The sequence below is a fragment of the Aotus nancymaae genome, unplaced genomic scaffold (genome assembly GCF_030222135.1).
Source record: "Aotus nancymaae isolate 86718 unplaced genomic scaffold, 86718_ANA_hifiasm-v0.15.2.pri h1tg000014l, whole genome shotgun sequence".
Lineage (NCBI taxonomy): Eukaryota > Metazoa > Chordata > Mammalia > Primates > Aotidae > Aotus > Aotus nancymaae.
In genome coordinates, this window is record NW_026988425.1 from 14,930,060 (window position 1) to 14,948,204 (window position 18,145).

General features: G+C 40.7%; 1 protein-coding gene across 2 annotated transcripts in view; it reads left to right on the forward strand.

Moving 5' to 3' along the window:
• The window catches only part of OTULIN (OTU deubiquitinase with linear linkage specificity), a 37,985-nt gene that overhangs the window by 12,402 nt on the left and 7,438 nt on the right, over positions 1 to 18,145 (forward strand). For both annotated transcript variants that reach the window (XM_012475296.2, XM_064375879.1), the window contains exons 3-6: positions 4,772 to 4,866; positions 8,239 to 8,382; positions 14,439 to 14,564; positions 16,988 to 17,257. In XM_012475296.2, the coding sequence (XP_012330719.2) occupies positions 4,772 to 4,866; positions 8,239 to 8,382; positions 14,439 to 14,564; positions 16,988 to 17,257 (635 nt within the window). The remainder of the gene's footprint in view (positions 1 to 4,771; positions 4,867 to 8,238; positions 8,383 to 14,438; positions 14,565 to 16,987; positions 17,258 to 18,145) is intronic.

The window sequence follows — 18,145 nt, forward strand, 5'->3', positions numbered from 1 at the left end:
GGGAATTTAATGATGTGAATACAGCAGTCTTTTTACATTACAAGCTGAAGAAAAATGTGTGTCCTTTTTTAAAGGCTTCTTAAGATTAGGAAACAAAAGGAAGTCAGAAGGAGCCAAATCAGGACTGTAAGGTGGATGCCTAATGATTTCTCATCAAAACTCTTGCCCTTGTTTGAGAGGAAGGAGTAGGAGCATTGTTGTGATGGAGGACCCTTGGTGAATCTTTCTCTGGCATTTTTCTGCTAAAGCTTTTGCTTTCTCAAAACACTCTCAGAATAAGCAGATGTTAATTGTCCTTTGGCCCTTCAGAAAGTCAACAAACAAAATACTTCAACATCCCAAAAAACTGTTGCCCTGACCTTTGCTCTTGACCAGTCTGCTTTTGTTTTGACTGGACCCCTTCCACCTCTTGGTGGCCATGGCTTGGGTTGTGCTTTGTCTTCAGGATTGTACTGGTGAAGCCAGGTTTCATCTCCCATTACAGTTCTTTGAAGAAATGCTTCGGGGTCTTGATCCCACTTGTTTAAAATTTCCTTTGAAAGCTTTGCTTCTGTCAGCAGCTAATCTGGAAACAGTGGTTTTGGCACCTATGGAGTGGAAAGTTTGCTCAACTGTAATTTTTTGGTGAGAATTATGTAAGCTGAACCAGTTGAGAGGTCTATGATGTTGGCTATTGTTTCTGCTGTTGCTTGTTGGTTCCCTTCAATTAGGACACAAGCAAGATTAATATTTTCCTCCTGAATTGATGTGGATGGTCTGACACTGCAAGTTTCATCCTCAGCATCGTTATGTCCCTTATGAAAATGAGTTATCCATTTGTAAGCTGCTGATTTCTTTGGGGCATTGTCCTTATAAACTGTTTATAAATCATAAGTGATTTCACCATTCTTTTGCCCATGCCTCACCATAAATTTGATGTTTTTTCTTGCTTTAATTTTAGTAGAACTCAGGTTGCTCTAACAGGGGCTCTTTTCAAACTGACGTCTTATCTTTTTCAGTGCTTTAGACTAGATCCTGTTCATACATGTCATAAAAAGTTAGTTTGAGTTTATTATGGTACCAAAAAAAATTGAAATCCATCCATAGCTTTTTCATAAAACTCGTTTTCCATGAACCTTAGAAGACCCTTGTCTGTGTTCTGGTTTTGAGAACCAGCTTCTGTTTATGGCGAACAAAAGCATTGCCATGTGTGATTAGGAACAAATGATACACAGTGTGGTTTTTATAATACTTTTTGAGCCTTTCTCAAGGAATTGTTGAACACTTCATTGTGGTAGCCGCAGGAGATACTCTTTGTAGTGGTGTGTTCTGGGGCTGCACTGTTCCAGTCTTCCATGAAACTTCAGAGAATGCTCAGTCTCTTGCTGTGGTTGCTCAAAATTTCATGTAGGGTACAGTGTCCTCCTCAGTCAGATTCCTAAGAAGAAAGTGCGTATTCAGCTGGTGTTTGTTACCCGCTGACAGTCCTCCACCGTATAGGCTTTCTGTTGTGATTCTCTTCTGTCTGGCATTGTACCCCACATAGGCGATCAAGCTTTATAGTGGGTCTTGTAACTCCTAGCTTTAGTCTGAGAGCGAAATGGATCCCCTTACACTCCTTGCATCTCAGACCTTCTGGGTTCAGTGTCCTTTCTGAAATAATGTTCACTACCCTCTCCCCTGAAGCAGAGCCCAGACTGAGCAGAAAGTTTTCTTATCCTCTCTGTTAGTGAAAAGATTTTTTCCACCGTACCTGAGAGTCGGCAAATTATGGCTTCGAGGCCAAATCTGACTTAACACCTGGTTTTGTAAATAAAGTTTTTTCTTTCTTTCTTTTTTTTGTTGAGACAGTCTTGCTCTGTCGCCCAGGCTGGAGTGCAATGGCATGATCTCGGCTCACTGCAACTTCCCCTTCCTGGGTTCAAGTGATTCTCCTGTCTCAGCCTCCTGAGTAGCTGGGATTACAGGCACACGCCATCACGCCCGGCTAATTTTTGTATTTTTAGTAGAGATGGGGTTTCACTATGTTGGTCAGGCTGGTTTCTAACTTCTGACCTCATGATCCGCCTGCTTCGGCCTCCCAAAGTGCTGGGATTACATATTGTCTGTGGTGGCTTTCATGCGTGGTAAAGTTGAGTAGCTGTGACAGAAACCTTATGGCCCTCAAAGCCTTAACTTATTTCCTGTCTGACCCATTACAGACAAAGATTGAGATTCTTGTCTTACTCTACCCTCTGTTTGAGAGTCCCTGCTTTCCAGAGGGGTTTCAGTTTTAACTTCCCATCTTCTGGGGGTCTGATTCCTGTCTTTGTCACCCATGTGGTGGTTAAAGATCAAACCTCTTGGTTATTTCAGCTCCTGGCTTTACCACTCTGGTTTTCAACTTCCTTATTTTTCTATTTTTTATTTTCTTGCCATTCAAAATGTCCTTTTTTGAAAACAGCAGAGTCTATTTAGTTTGCAACTAAAGAAAGATGCTGTTTAACTCCATAAACTGCTTGAGGTCAGGTACAGCCTTGTCTTTCATCTCCAGCTCCTAGCCTGGTACCTGGCATGTAGTAGCCATTGGAGTCCTCCTTACAGAGGACCACAACAGAATGGGAATTCAAGTATTTGATGCTGCCAGCTGTGCTGGTACCTATTTTCCCAACCCTCACAGCCCCATGTAGGCCTCTGATTCAGCACTTGACTATGGCCTGTGGCTTGGTCTCTTGGCCTGTGTGAGGCCTTGTGCCTCCTCTCCTCAGTCCTGAGGTGCTGGGCTTGCCTCACCCTGTTCAGGTGGCCAGGTCTTATCTTGATGTGCACAGGAGTGAGTACTGCAGGAAGGAGAGCAGGAATGTAGATTTCCTTTCCAGGAGGCCCTTTCTGAGCTGGACATGTGCTTTCTGTTCAGCCTCATAACCCTAACTGGAGGAAAAATGTGGACCAGTAAGTGTCCTGACTCTGGATGTTTGCATTTCTTCCCTTTTGGGCAGGTGAATGGAAAGACAGATACATGAGAATGCATCCATCCACCAAGTAGACATGCAAAAAGTATTTCTTGAATTAAAAAAAAAAAGAAGGTTCTTTAAGGATTGGCTGTGCAGCATTGGTCTTCGTTGTCTCTATATATTATACCTCAGGAGCCTACTTCACTTTTAAGTAATCCCGATGTATGCCACAAATAAATATGTCTATGTTATCTGTATATGTATTATTTTCCCTTTTATGTAAAAGGTTACTTTTCTTTATGAAAAGATTCACAATGAGATTTAAAAAAATTGGCAGTCCTTAAGAGTTTACCTAAAAAAATTTTTTTAAAAAATTTACCTAACCTGCAAGGAGGATTTTGTGTTCTTAATCATCCTAGTACCCATCACACCCTGGTTTATAAGTGCTTGTTGTCTTTTCTTCAGTAATCCATAAGGCCCTTGAGGATAGACTCCTGTCTTCATCACCTTGTATTCCCAGTTCCTAGCTCAGTGTTTGGTTAGTTGAATAAAACATATTTATTTCATGTACAATTTGCTCAGGAGTAAATATGTTGTAAGGTACTTCCGTATTTATATTCTAAAATCATTGCTAGCAGCTACACCTTCAATAATTTAAAAAGGAAGTCGAGATGCGCCAAAGAATTTACCTCCTTTTCTTCCTAAAACACACATGCTTATATGCACATGTGCATGTATATGCATGTACCACAAAAATCCCAAACCGTATACATTGAACTAGGAAAATCTAAAGGCCCCCTTTTTTTTTTTTTTAAACTATAACATTTGTCTGATGGTGAGTTGTATTTTTAATTTTGGGGGATGTGTTGTTAGAGTCAGGTGAGGTCCATGGATTAACAGACATGGAGAGTTCTGTTAGTTTCTGGTTTATTATCGACTACTTACAGCTTTTTGGGATCAGGGTAGGACATAAATACATCAAGATAATTAAATGTAATTTTTGTTATAGTAGGTGTTATTTCTTTGTAAAATGGTTATAAAAACTGATTACTTACTTTTAGAAGTGTTTTCTCATAGTTCAAACTGTCATATCTTTAATTTGATTAGAAAAGTATTCATGAGCACTTGTGTGTCAGTGCAGCTCCAGATGCTGAGGACATAACACAGCTGAGAAACAAAACAAAGTCCCTGCCCTCAAGGAGCTTGTGTATTACTGTATTTTTGTATGGGTGTGTATGTGTGCAGGAGGGTGGCGAGTGGCACAGAAAAATATTTCAGGTATTGATGAGTGCTAAGAAGAAAAACCAAATAGTATAAAAGGAATAGAGAGCAAAAGTGTGTGTGATATTATAACACAAGGGGCCTGCTGACCCTGGAGCAGAGGCCTGCATGGAGGGAGGGAGGGAGCAGTACTGCAGGTGTGGGGAAGAGCAAGCCAGGTATGCTGGAGAGTACTGGGAGGCTGTAGCCCAGTCAGTGTGGGGAACGGTGGGAGCAGAGACCAGAGAGGCAGAGGGGGCACTGTATGAGGAATAAGGCCATGAGGCAGGAGCCTCTGGAGCTCTGTGAGCCCAGGAGTGATCGATAATCTGACTCATGTTCAGATGTGTCATCCTGGCTAGCTACCATGTGGCGAATGGTCTGGAGAGTGTGGTGACAAGGGACACCCATTGGGAGACCATCGTGGTTATTTAGGGGTGAGGTAATGGTGGTCTGGACCAGGGGATCGGCAGTGGTTGAATTCTGGATTTTTTGGCATGAAGAAAGAAAATGAAGAGGGAAGGGTAACCCCCAACTAAAGCAGTATTCTGATTATGCTTTGATTTATTATTTGCTTTTTTTTTTTAATTCTTTAACAGAACCAAGATTAAGTGTAGCTCCTGAAATGGATATCATGGACTACTGCAAAAAAGAATGGAGGGGAAATACACAGAAAGCAACATGTATGAAAAAGGTATGACACAGATGCACATATTTCAGGTCTTTCAAATAGTCTGTCATAAGTTGTTGAATATGTCATTTGATATTTTTAGACATTAGTTAAGATGACTGCTATAGACTTTATTATTGGTGTTCTAATTTTAGAGATAAGGAAATAGACTCCAAAGATAAGGGATTTAAGTCACAATATTAATATAGAATCAGCATCAGTTACTCAGTAACTTAATTTCTTTGAAAAACATCTGACTCTGCTGTTCAGATAGGGCCAGCCATTGGTTGTCCTCTTGGGGCCATTTGGGAATGCCCTTTTTGTCCTGGTGTTGTAAAATAAAAGCCCCAGGGATGCCTCAGGCCTATTCCTCCTGCTTCCCACAGCACATTGGGTTTGCTTACACACCCGCCAGTCCTGGGGCCTAGAACCTTCTTGCACTCCCTACACAGGAAAATCAGGAATTACTTCTTTCATTTAAGGTGTCCCAGGAGCTGCCCCCTCCCAATCTCATTGCATAGATTGGTGACTCGAAGATAGTCCCCAAGGCTGTGGGATGACATTGGGGACTCATATGATATGGTCCTGCTGTGGCTCTTTGGGCTGGTTCATTACTCAGCTCAGACACCTGGCCAACATACACTACATAGCTGATCAAGCAGCAGACCCTGTGGGCTCTACCCTCAGATATATACCAAATCCAATATTATCGGTAGGATGAACCATGTGAATAGCTCAAAAACAGTCAAATAGCAGATTTAACCCAAGACTTCCATGACCTCCTGAAACCTCTGGGTTTATCTTTTGCTCATTTTTCTCTTGGGATTATTTACATTATGAATTTGAATGCACTTTTACATGAGAGATACTGACCATAATATTTAATAGAAATATCTTAAAATTTTTTTTGTTAGGATTTTAAATTTTTAAATTTTTGAATATTTAGTCTTTTCCTTAGAGCTCGTTTTTATAGAAAATATTGCTCATCTTTCAGCATGTACCTCAACTGCCCATGGGCTGACCTTAGTAAAAATATAGCTGCCACTTACAAGGCTCTGAGAGCAGATGATAGCTCTCTGCAAATCCGATATATAGATGCTTTGTGTTTTTAGGCACTTGTTAGATAACTCAATTATGAAACCTGGGACTCTTAGTTCCTGCCAGAGGTTAAGAACATTTATTTTTTTGCTGACTATGCTATTGGTCACTTGCAGATTTTCCAACATCTGGCCCTATATCATCAGGACCATGGCAGTAATTAGATCATCTCAGATGCCTGAAAACAGCTTTCACCTCCGTTCTATTTTAGTCCTTATTTGTGTAATTGTCTATTTTGTTTTGAATATTCTTTAGGAAGTAAGTTTATACAAAGCCAGATTTAATTTTATTCTGAAATAGCATGAGTAATTTATGCATTTGGAAAGGTACAATTGTAGTTGAATTTGCCATCATAAGTATTCTGGGGTAATTGAGGTTTACTGTAGGCAAGAAGTGCATAATTATTAGTAGGTGTGATTCTGCCTGATGGAACCTTATGTATTACAGTGGTTGGACCACTGAATAAAAATGCAACTCTCAAAATGTTATTATTGGGGAAAAAAAGTACTTTTATATTCACTTAAGACATTGTCCTATGACTTGAACTTTGAAAACAGCTAATGATGACGTTCTAGTACCTGGACACCCAGGACAGAGGTGGTCTGCATTGTGCCCACTCCTTGATGCGGATACCACTTCTTTCTTTGTGTGAGTGCAGGGTAGGAAGTGGGTCTTGAGTGACTGTCAAGGAAGAGTGGGATGAGTTAAGGGGCTGACTGGACTCAGGGCCAGGGAGTTGGTGGGCACTTAAGTCAGTCCCAAGGACTGTGCATGTGTCTAGCTGGAGAAGCCAGGCACCATGCATTCTGGGGGACCAGAGTCACTAGGATTTTATGGTGTCTTTTCAGGGTACATTTCAGAATATTCCATTTGGATTGCTGTTTTTGAGTGCCCAAGCATGTCACTGAACATTTTCATTTCCTTGTTTCACTTCCAGACTGACCAAGAGTGACACTTCGTTTCGCTTAAAAAAAGAAAAAAAGGCCGGGCGTGGTGGCTCATGCCTGTAATCCCTGCACTTCGGGAGGCCAAGGCAGGTGGATCACCTGAGGTCAGGAGCTCGAGATCAGCCTGGCCAACATGATGAAACCCCGTCTCTACTAAAAATACAAAAAATTAGCTGGGCGTGGTGCTGTGTGCCTGAAATCCTAGCTACTCAGGAGACTGAGGCAGGAAAATTGCTTGAACCCGGGAGGTTGCAGTGAGCCAAGATTGTGCCACTGCACTCCAGCCAGGGGCAACAAGAGCGAAACTCCATCTCAAAAAAAAAAAAAAAAAGATAAAGAAAAAGAAAAGCCTAACAGAATTGTTTTTCAGCCATCTCCTGGCATATAGACTTTTATATATACATGCACATATACACAGCACCCCCACCCCTCACACTGCCTCCCTTTGTTTTTTAGAAACTTGGAGTTTTTCTATATTTTCTTTTTTTTTTTTTTTTCTTTTTTTGAGACAGAGTTTCGCTCTTGTTACCCAGGCTCGAGTGCAATGGCGTGATCTCAGCTCACTGCAACCTCCGCTTCCTGGGTTCAAGCAGTTCTCCTGCCTTAGCCTCCTGAGTAGCTGGGACTACAGGCATGCACCACCATGCCCAGCTAATTTTTTTGTATTTTTAGTAGAGACGGGGTTTCACCATGTTGACCAGGATGGTGTCGATCTCTTGACCTCGTGATCCACCCGCCTTAGCCTCCCAAAGTGCTGGGATTATAGGTGTAAGCCACCGTGCCTGGCCCTATATTTTCTTTTCTTTTCTTTTCTTTTTTTTTTTTTGAGACGGAGTTTCGCTCTTGTTACCCAGGCTGGAGTGCAATGGCGTGATCTCGGCTCACCGCAACCTCTGCCTCCTGGGTTCAGGCAATTCTCCTGCCTCAGCCTCCTGAGTAGCTGGGATTACAGGCACGCGCCACCATGCCCAGCTAATTTTTTGTATTTTTAGTAGAGACGGGGTTTCACCTTGTTGACCAGGATGGTCTCGATCTCTTGACCTCGTGATCCACCCGCCTTGGCCTCCCAAAGTTATATTTTCTTAATATGAAGATATAAACTTAGTTTGTCTCTCTTTTTTCTTTCCTTTTTGTTAAAGAGTTTAGGGTCACTTAAAACACAGATAAACCCTTCAAAATGTTGGTTGCCAGTGAGTAAGTGTTACAACAATTGCCTAGAAAGGGACATAAAGCTCCAACATTGGGCATCTTCCCAGTGATCCCAGGCCAAGTGTTTTCCACAGGAATGAATCTTTCTCTGCTATCTCAAGTCAGTAATGCCCATTTTGAATTCTTTCATGCCTTTTCCCAGGGCTATGAGGAGGTTTCTCAGAAGTTCACCTCCATACGACGAGTCCGTGGTGATAATTACTGTGCACTGAGGGCCACGCTGTTCCAGGCCATGAGCCAGGCTGCCGGGTTGCCACCCTGGCTGCAGGACCCAGAGCTCATGCTGGTACGCTGCTGCTGCAGGTTTGAGTCCAAAATGTTTCAAACAATTTTTGTGAGAAAACTTTCCCTTTCTGTCTGTGCTACCTGCTAGTATCGTCTGCAGTATCACGTCAGCACATGGGTTTATTCAGTTTTGTGTGGCTGGGATGATTTCACATAGTAAAATGACCAAAAATAACTGATGTTTCCCAGAAGAGAAAAATTATAAAATTTATGTGAACAGTTTAGTTGAATTAGAGTGAAGATGTTTGTAAAAAGCACTTAGAAACAGTTAGATTTCAATTTTGGTGTTTATAGTAAGTTGGCTGCATATTTTACTATTTGAGAACCTGCTAGGGATTTAGAATACACATTTCTTTAGTTTTTAGCTATAATTCAATAAATTAGCACCTTTGGCAAAGTGTGAGAATTGGCTTAATAGGTGGCTGAATAGCAACACTAGAAGAGAGATGATTACTGTCCCATGGAGTGGGGCTTCCTGAGGAGCTGAGAATCAGCCTGTCCCAGGCCCGGCCCTCTTTAGTGTTTTAAATGTACCACATGGCAGACATGCCCTGGGAAGTCATGTGTCTGCATGTCCTGACATGCATAAAGTCACATAGTCGGGTAGGTGATAGTCTCAGTGTTATGGTCAGAAATGATTGGTCAGAAATAGCAATATACCCATGTAACAAATCTGCACATGTACCTTCTGTATCTAAAATAAACGTGGAATTTAAAAAAAGAAAGAAATGACCACAGCCACCCAACGTTCAACAGTCACCACTCTGCTTAGTCAGCAGCCATTAACATCAAAGCAAGACCCTCCACCAGCAAAAAGATTACAACTTGCTGAAGGCCCAGATGATCATTAGCTTTTTTTTTAACCAACAAAATATTTTTAAATCAAAAATAAATGACAGTATGACATTAACTGGAAGAAAATTGAAAGTCTTATGCTTAAATTAAAAAAATCCAAAACCTGGAAGTGCTATCTGTGGGAGATTGGCCTTGTAGCAATTTATGAAAAGAAGGAAAAAGATGTTAGGATTTTAATTGATTGCAAGCCCACTGTGATCCTGCATGAAGTGTGATGGCCAGCAATGATCACAAAGCCGTAGCTAAATTTTATTTTTATTATTTTCATTTTTTTGATATTAAGCAAAAAGACCAACCTGGCTGCATTTTAAAAGGAATGATTCTAAGAATTAGGCAATGACAGCCCCACCTTGAGTGACAGCCCCACCTTGAGTGACAGCCCCACCTTGAACTGGGCTGGTCAGAGCCCGTCTCCAGCTTGGTGCCTGTATCTTCCACAGATTGAAATGTGGCCAGGATGGTTCATCACATTCTGGGAGCAGTTGAAGGAGCTGGAGTATTTTCCTAGAATAAAGAAGACTTTTAGAAGAACTTATTATTGGCTAAGCTAGAGGTCTTTTAGGTAAATGAGAGATCACATGTTCCAAAGGGCAAAACCAGGACCGATGGTTGGAGGATACTGCCCATCTGTTCCACGATTATTTAATAAACCAGTATAAAATTGGCACACCTATATCAACTGTTAAAATGACATCTGGAGCCAAGTGTGGTGGTACCTGTAGTATTAGCTACTGAGGAGGCTGGGATGGGAGGATCACTTAAGTCAGGAGTTCAAGGCCAGCCTGGGGACCATAAGGAGATCCCTTAATGTTGAGGAGTCTATTAAAAAAAACAAAACCAACATCTGGGAAAGATATTTTCTTCCAAGCAAAGATGTATGCCATCTTAAACAGATTTTTCAGTATTAGCTTATTTCTTTCATATAGAGGCAAGAGAAATGGATATACTAGGCTGTTTTTTCTTTTGTAAATGATGACATTTATTAGTAAAATATTTCAGAATTGTTTGTCAGTTGGCAAAAGCATTCCTATGATTGGATATAAGACCCAGCTAGAGAAGCAAACAATGATTTCACTGTTTTTGCTTTGCTTTGTTTTAACTTCTGTGCTTGACAAACTTCTGTAGCTAAATATGTCCCAATTTCTAGATTGTGGTGGTGTGTACCTATAGTCTTAGGTACTCAGGAGGCTGTGCCTGACAACTGTAGCTATATTATATTAATCTACAGGTCTATATTTCTAGATTGTGACATAATATCCTCCTCAATTTTAGGCAAAGTTTTCCTTTTGAGGTTTTGCCTTTAAGGAACTGTTTAGATTTATGGACTTACTTGACACTAAATTTGCATTTTTATACTTTCTGAGAATCTGGTGTAAACAGTGTCCTAAGTAATTAATTAAACATATAAAATTGCTTTAAAAAAGTGAAGTACAATGTCCCCCCGCCTTTTTTTTTTTTTTTTTGCTAGCAAGATGTATTTGAATAACATCTGCCATATTAAAAATAGTCTGGGTAGATTGCATTCAAACTCTTATCACTGTTAGAGTATGTTGTATGGGTGAGTGATAGGGTTTTAAGGTGGTTTTTCCAACTTAATTTGAGTACTGTGAAAATAGTTTAAAAATTCTTAAGTGTTATTTTCGGTTTCTTTTCTTTTCTATGTGTATCAGCTATTACATTTTTCTGGGAGCATAATTTAATTACTTGGTCCCTGTGGTTTGGTTTTTGTTATCTAATTTTTATTGAATGCCAGGAGACCTCTGTCAAAGAGAGAAAACACAGTGTACCTGCGTGTGGGTTTGGTATTTATGTTTATTAAACTTTGGGTCTAAATGTCAGCTGAAGAATGACTTTGTTCTTTCCTTGCTGTCATGCAGCTAGAGGACTTGTCCTTGTTTTGCTGTTCCAGCCCTTAGCAATTTAACATAGTTTGAAAACTTCCTTCACCCAGTTCATTTTGTGGTATCATGTCTGAGACATGATTGGATGACAAATTCAAATTCAGCACATGCTTTGTGTCTGAGGGGCCAATGAAGGAAGGAAGGAACCCATGAGCTTAGTCTGGTTATGCAAATCTCTCAGGTGTCCTGCAGATCCTCCTGTGGATGCCTTTCCATTCCTCTTCTCACTTTGCCCCTCATGCCCCACCCTTCCCTTGGAAGGTCCACTGTGACAAGGGCTTTGTTGAGTGAGTGAGTGTTTCTTGAAGTGTGACTGAAGGAAATCAGGGTGGAAACTTTAGCTAGCTTTATCTGCTTCTTTTTGCAGATTGGGAGATGTTCTCTGTGACATTTTGCTGTCTTCTCTGTCTTTTAGAACATCATTTGGTTTTAGGGTATTAAAGGTAACTGGAAAAGCTAGAGTGAGTGACTCTTCTCTTAGTCTGTGCTCAGTGAAGGGGACCCGGGCTTCCTTTCTGCTGGTGCCCAGCTTTGCTGGCCTTGCTCTGTTCCCTGCCTGTGAGGCGGAGCTTTGTCCTTATTGCCGCTCTGACAGTTTGGCTGCCCCTCACCTCCTGTCATCCTGCCTGGGCTTCCTGTTTGTTGTTCCTATTTCTGTCCAGATCCCAGTCTCTGTGTTTGACTGCAGCCAGATCATCTGACCCTCACTCCAACTATGGAGATGGCTTGGCCTGGCTAAAAAATGTGGGACAATACTTTGCTTCCTGAGAGGGGGCATCGTTTAGAGCAGGAGTCCTTTGGTTTCCAAGTTTGCTACATTTTATAATGTCTCTCAACTGGTTAGACTGTGACAGTGTTTGCTTAGAGTGGGATAGACTATATATCAGATTTTTTTGTGAGTTAGTTTTGGGGATGACACATTTTTGTTATTTGCTGTCTGTGTGGTATCAAGAATTACAGGCATTTACTAGAGAAAACAGGCTGTCTTATAGTTCAGTCACAAATGAAATGACACCTAAGCTAATTACCTACTTTATTCTTGAATATTTCCAATCACTGTTTCTTATTTAAATCTGGTTTCTTGCTTAACTTTTCTTTATTCTAATGGAAGTCCAGTTTTCCAGTTTGTGCTTAGTGGAAAATGAAGATTATTCACATGTGTTCCATGTGCTGTGACCTTTGAAAGCATTTTAAGTTGTATTCACTTTTTTCCTCTGAATAAATTTGACTTCATTCCTTTCTGATGGCTTCTTTTTTTCTTGCTTGGTTTTTTAAAATTGTCTTAAGGATTTCTGCATTTCCTGGAAGCATACAACCCTGAATTGTTTGACCAATGTGTGAAAGGAATAAGAAACAATTGTTTCTCTCTGTGTAGTGAGGTCTTCAGGGTCTTCTGAGTAATTCAGTTGAGTACGCACCTACTTTTTAGATAACTATATACTGTCTCCAGATGCTCAGCTGGTCTTCTGGGCTTCCCTTCACCTCCTTTCCTACCTCACATCTGTGTAGCCAGTATTTTCTGCTCATTTGTAGTTCTTTGTGCCCAGTTGTAATTTTAGCTTGTTGCCACTTGAGGGCATGTGAGGTTCTTGTGATAAATCTGAGAGACCAAATTGAGGGTTTTGCTGCAGCTGCCACATGTTGCTGAAATGCAGGGCAGTGTGGGCACGGAGTGGGCTGGTGCAGCTCTTAGATGGGTGGTCATTTGTTACTCTAATAAGATGAAGAGGAGAAGGCCCCCCGCACCTTAGTGAGTGATATAATTCGCCATCACTTTTAGCTCCATCTAATTTAGCTCCATATAATTCGCCATCACCACAGTGATGTAATTTACGTGAAAAGTAATTTACGTTCCAGTTGTGGTTCTATATTTTGTAGAAACCACCTTAGTTTCACATGATTGCTGTAGGTTGAGAAGGTACAACCAGAATTACTATTCATGAAAGGGTCTTTTAGTCTTACATTCCAGTAGAACGGAAGATACAGCCTCATTTAAAACTGTATTTATTTTATTTTATATATTTATTTTTATTCATTTCTTTCTTGCTATATAAAGTATTTATTTATTTATTTATTTAGAGATGGAGTCTTGCTCTGTTGCTCAGGCTAAAGTACAATGGTGCAGTCATAACTAACTGTAACCTCAAACTCCTGGGCTCAAGTGATCTTACTGCCCCAGCCTCCTGAGTAGCTGGGAATACAGGCACATGCCACTGTGCCCAGGGAATTAAAAAAAAATTTTTTATAGATATGGGGTCTTGCTATGTTGCCTGGACTGGCAAAACTGTATTAAAAACTGCTAAACAAGTTCACGTTCCTCATAGGAATTGTAGGATTTAATTATTCTTTAATGATCTGTTGACTTGAAGGTGAACTTTTTTTCCTTTGTAAATTTTGTAGCAGTGAAGTGATACACCTATGCCCAGCCCAATTCTATGATTTTTCTCCTGACACACCAGGACTGTTGGAAGAGTCTCACTTCCTATGCTATCATCAGTCAGATTGGGTCTCAGCTTGCCTTTCAAATGCAGATTCTGCTGATAACTAGAGGGAAACAAAATAAGAAATACTCCAGGAATAAAAAAAGGGAAACCAGCATTGTAGGAGTTCAGCTGTCATTTCTTTCCTGAACTAAGTGATCACAGCTCCCTTAACTCCTGCCTCTGATTTTCAGTTGTATGTTTTATCTTAATAGATCAATTAGACAGTTAAACTAGACATAATATAATTTTTCCGAATGTTAAAACTTTGAGTACATGTGTTAACATTATTTAACAAAAAGATCTTTTTCTACCTTTTTTTGGTAGATTTTTTAAGTACCAGAAACTAGATTTTATTTTTCTTATTGGGTAAGGAGCAGGTTTGACATCACCCTGGACCTTCTCACATGCTCAGAAGCACTGTCCTGAGCCATGTGTAGGTGGTGGTTGAGAGGCTGCGGTGAGCCCTGAGCCTGAAGGTGGTTGGTGTGAGGACGTGCTGTGGGCATGGCCTTAGCTCATCTGTACAACTGCTGTGGAATGTCCTGGCCATAGTTGGAGTCCTGCAAGGCAGACTGTGCTTTGGCATCTCAACCAAAAGCACCATTTCACTCCAGCAGCCCTCCTCAGGGTGGTACTTTCTAAGTTCCTGACTTGTAGATTTAGGTCCTCCATCCTAAACCCACATGACAGATTTGCAGGATTAATTCTGGAGACAAAGGTAGGTTTCATAGACTTTGTGGTTTCGTACAGCTTAGAGCATGTGGTGGATTTCTTGGAATGTTAACACCTCTTTATCTCTTTGTTTCTCGGTGTTCTAGTTACCAGAAAAACTTATAAGCAAATACAACTGGATCAGGCAATGGAAACTTGGACTGAAATTTGATGGGAAGAACGAGGACCTGGTTGATAAAATTAAAGAGTCCCTTACTCTGCTGAGGAAGAAGGTTTGGAACCTGTAGTGTTCTGTCTGATTAGAGTGAAGCTCTCATTCCTGCTTGCCTCAGAAGACCAGTTTTGGTCTTCACTCAGTGGATTTTCAAATGCTCTTGGCTGATTTTTAGGCAAAATAGTTTTAAATGAACTCAAACTCTTCCCACGAGGGCTTTGGTAAAATGGGAAGTACCAACATTATATATTCTTAGAGCAGATGCCAGGTACTAGGGTATCAAATAATGAAGTTTTTAACTTTCTTAAAAGGAAATCTTAAATATAGTCTCTGTTCCAAGTCATATTTATGTTTCAAGAATATAATTTGGTTCCTATTTCCTATACTAATATCAGTAATAGTAATTCACATTTATTGAATTCTTTCCTATTATGCTCATGTTTTAAGATTCTACCCATATTTATCAGACTTACTTTCTTCCTCAATGATTTTCCAGTTATTAGATTTAGTAACTTGTCTTTAGAAAACTGTCCTGAGATTTCTTTCTGAAACAGAATTGTAGGGAGAACTTGGTCTGCTGATTCCTATTGATTTGGTGTTTAAAATTCTACCTTTCTGTGGCTTTCCACTGTCTCCTCTGGGTGGGATGTCCTGCCTGCACACTGACTTACATGACCCCTAGCTTGCTTGCATTGAGCAGCTTGGAGCCCTTCTCACCAAGAACCCGGAGTTTAGAGCCTGTCATTTACACCAGGCTGTCAGTGGAGAGCAGTCAGGTAGAGCAGGGGTCAAACATGGACTTTCAAGGTCCTTCCTAGCATGCACTTCAGGTACTTCAGGCAGTGATTTCTTTACTCACATATGGTCTGCTGCTCCCATTGGACTTTTAGCTCCATGAGAGACTGTCCTGTGCATTCCTTGACACCCTGTGCCTAGCAGCAGGCCTGGCACAGGGTGTTCATTCAGTGCTTTACTGAATTAGTGAACTGAGGGCCCTGACTTCTTGGAACCTAGTTTTTGCTTACAAAGATAAGAAATGCTTACTGAAAATAAACTGTCAAAGGAAGTCCAGTAGTTTGATCTTTCTTCTACCATAAAGAAATGGGAGCAAGAGAAGGGAAGAGGGGAATTCCATTCTTGTTACCTGTTGGACTAGAATGCAGAATTTTGTGTTCCCCAGTCCTTGGGTTAGTGGAGAGTTGAGGCCAGGACTCTAGCCCTGTGGGAGTGAATGAGATGAGAGGGTTCTTCAGCGCAACCACAGGTCACATTTTGTTTTCATTTTTTTAAGGTCTTGTGAAATTGCTATTTCTGCTTTATTAGGTGTTTCTACTTAGACCCTCATATTTGGGAATGCTTGAGTGATGCATATCTTCAATCTTTATACTAAGATTAAAATTACTCATTAATAATCTAAGCCAGCATTACTAACACTTCTCTGCCAGGCTCCACACTAAAATTTCATGTGTTGTTTAATTCTCACAACTATGAAGGTGGTGGTGCTGTGCATCCCTGTTTTTTAGATGAGGAACCTAAGGCCAGGAGCTCAGTTAAATGCCCTGCAAAAGCCACCAGCTGCTCTGTGGTGAAGCCCTGATTCTATCCTGACTGACTCTAGAGCCATGTCTGTGACTGCCAGCTTGGTCTAGTCTGGAAAATATGAGATAAAGACAAACGTGTTCCAGCTTTCAGTCCAAATATTACAGAGAATTCCATGCAGTCATTACCATTAAAATTCACTCTTGGATTTAAAATCCATAATGGCGTTTGAGAGGGGCAGTAGTTATTGTTTATTCATAGGGAATGGCATTTATGTTGGCATCTCTTATTCTCATTCACTGTAACTTAAAAGCACATATATTTATAGGTTTTCTTTTTTAAAGAGTTTGCCTATATTCACTGAATACCTAACACATTACTTTATTCTTAATCAGGAGTCAGTAAGAGTTTCCTGAATGGATTTATTCATTTGAAGTTCATATATATTTTTGAAGTTAGAGGGATAAGTTTAGTAAATTAATATTCAGGAGCCCCTACATTCTTCCTTACCTCTCTGCCATTTTGGAGGGTTGGCTTTGTGTTTCTGGTGTTAACTCTCCTGTAAGCCTCTTGTAATTGTAGCTGCCCTTCACAGCTTTACACACAGGCCTCACACACGCATGTTAGCTCTTCCATAAGTATCTCTGAAGGCTGGTTCAGTCTCATTGCCTGCGAAGTTAAGGGAGTCAAAATTTCCATGGGCTCAGTGCTGCTTCCTGCATTGTATTTTTCTTTCAAATTAATGGGAGAAAAAGCTGAATAAGGTGTTTGTGTGGGATAAAGTGTACCATTTTAAATTTGGAAACCTGAATGTTGTAAGCATTGGTAAATGACCCATGGTTGCCTTTTAAAAATAATTTTGTGCTCAATTTATAGTATGGTACTACACCAGGGATTTTTAGAACAAAAAATTGTAATTATTACATAACTTTCTTATTGTAGTGGGCAGGCTTGGCTGAAATGAGAACTGCTGAAGCAAGACAGATAGCTTGTGATGAACTATTCACAAATGAAGAGGAAGAATATAGCCTCTATGAAGCTGTAAAATTTCTAATGCTAAACAGAGCCATTGAACTATATAATGATAAAGAGAAAGGAAAGGAAGTACCATTTTTCTCTGTGCTTCTGTTTGCTCGGGACACATCAAATGACCCAGGACAGCTGCTGAGGAACCACCTAAACCAGGTGGGACACACTGGTGGTCTTGAACAGGTGAGTTGTGCTTTTGAGCATGTACTACCCCAAAATATAGCAGCTTTACTGATCAAACTTGATGTCACAGTTTTTGTAGGTCAGAAATTCAGGGATGGTTCTGGCTCAGGATCTCATGAAGTTGCAGTTGTATGTTCGGGGCTGCAGTCATCTGAAGGCTTGACTGGGGCTGGAGGATCTTCTTCCAATGTTGTTCATTCATGTGGCTGTGGGCAGGACGCTTCAGTTCCTTACTGGTAGTTAGTAGGAGGGTTCAGTTCCTCACACATAGGCCTCCAGAGGGCTGCTTGAGTGTCTTTACAACATGGCAGCTGGCTTCTCAGAGTGATCTAAGCAGAGAGCAAGAAAGAAGCCACAATGCCTTTTATGCCCTGTTCCAGGAAGTCACACACTGCTACACTGTATTCTACTTTTTAGAAACAAGTTACTTAATGCATTCCACTCTCAAGAGGAGGAAAATTTGGCTCCACCTTTTTGAGTGAGGAGTACCAAAAAATTGTGGTAATGTACTTTTTAGTCACCACTGTTATCTCGACCTGGGCTTTATTCTTCAGAGTGGTGGATGGGATTAGGACTCTTGGCTCTGGGAGGCTACAAATAAATGAAGTTCTTGGAAGAGCCGTTTGAAGGGTCTTGTTTAATCTTGGCAGCTGTAGCTGCATTAAAAAGAGAAATGGAGTCACCTTAGCCCGTAGAGTCCAGCCTGCTCTTGGATCTTTTACAGATATGTTAAATGTGGAGTTTTACACAGAAACTGAGTGCAGTACTGTCTCTAAAGCCAATATAGTTGAGTCACCACTGCTATCTGTGCTATCTTTGATGTGTTCATTTCCCTAAAAAGTCTTAATGAGGCTTTTTTTTAGTGGAATAGCCAACCACTAAAGTAGC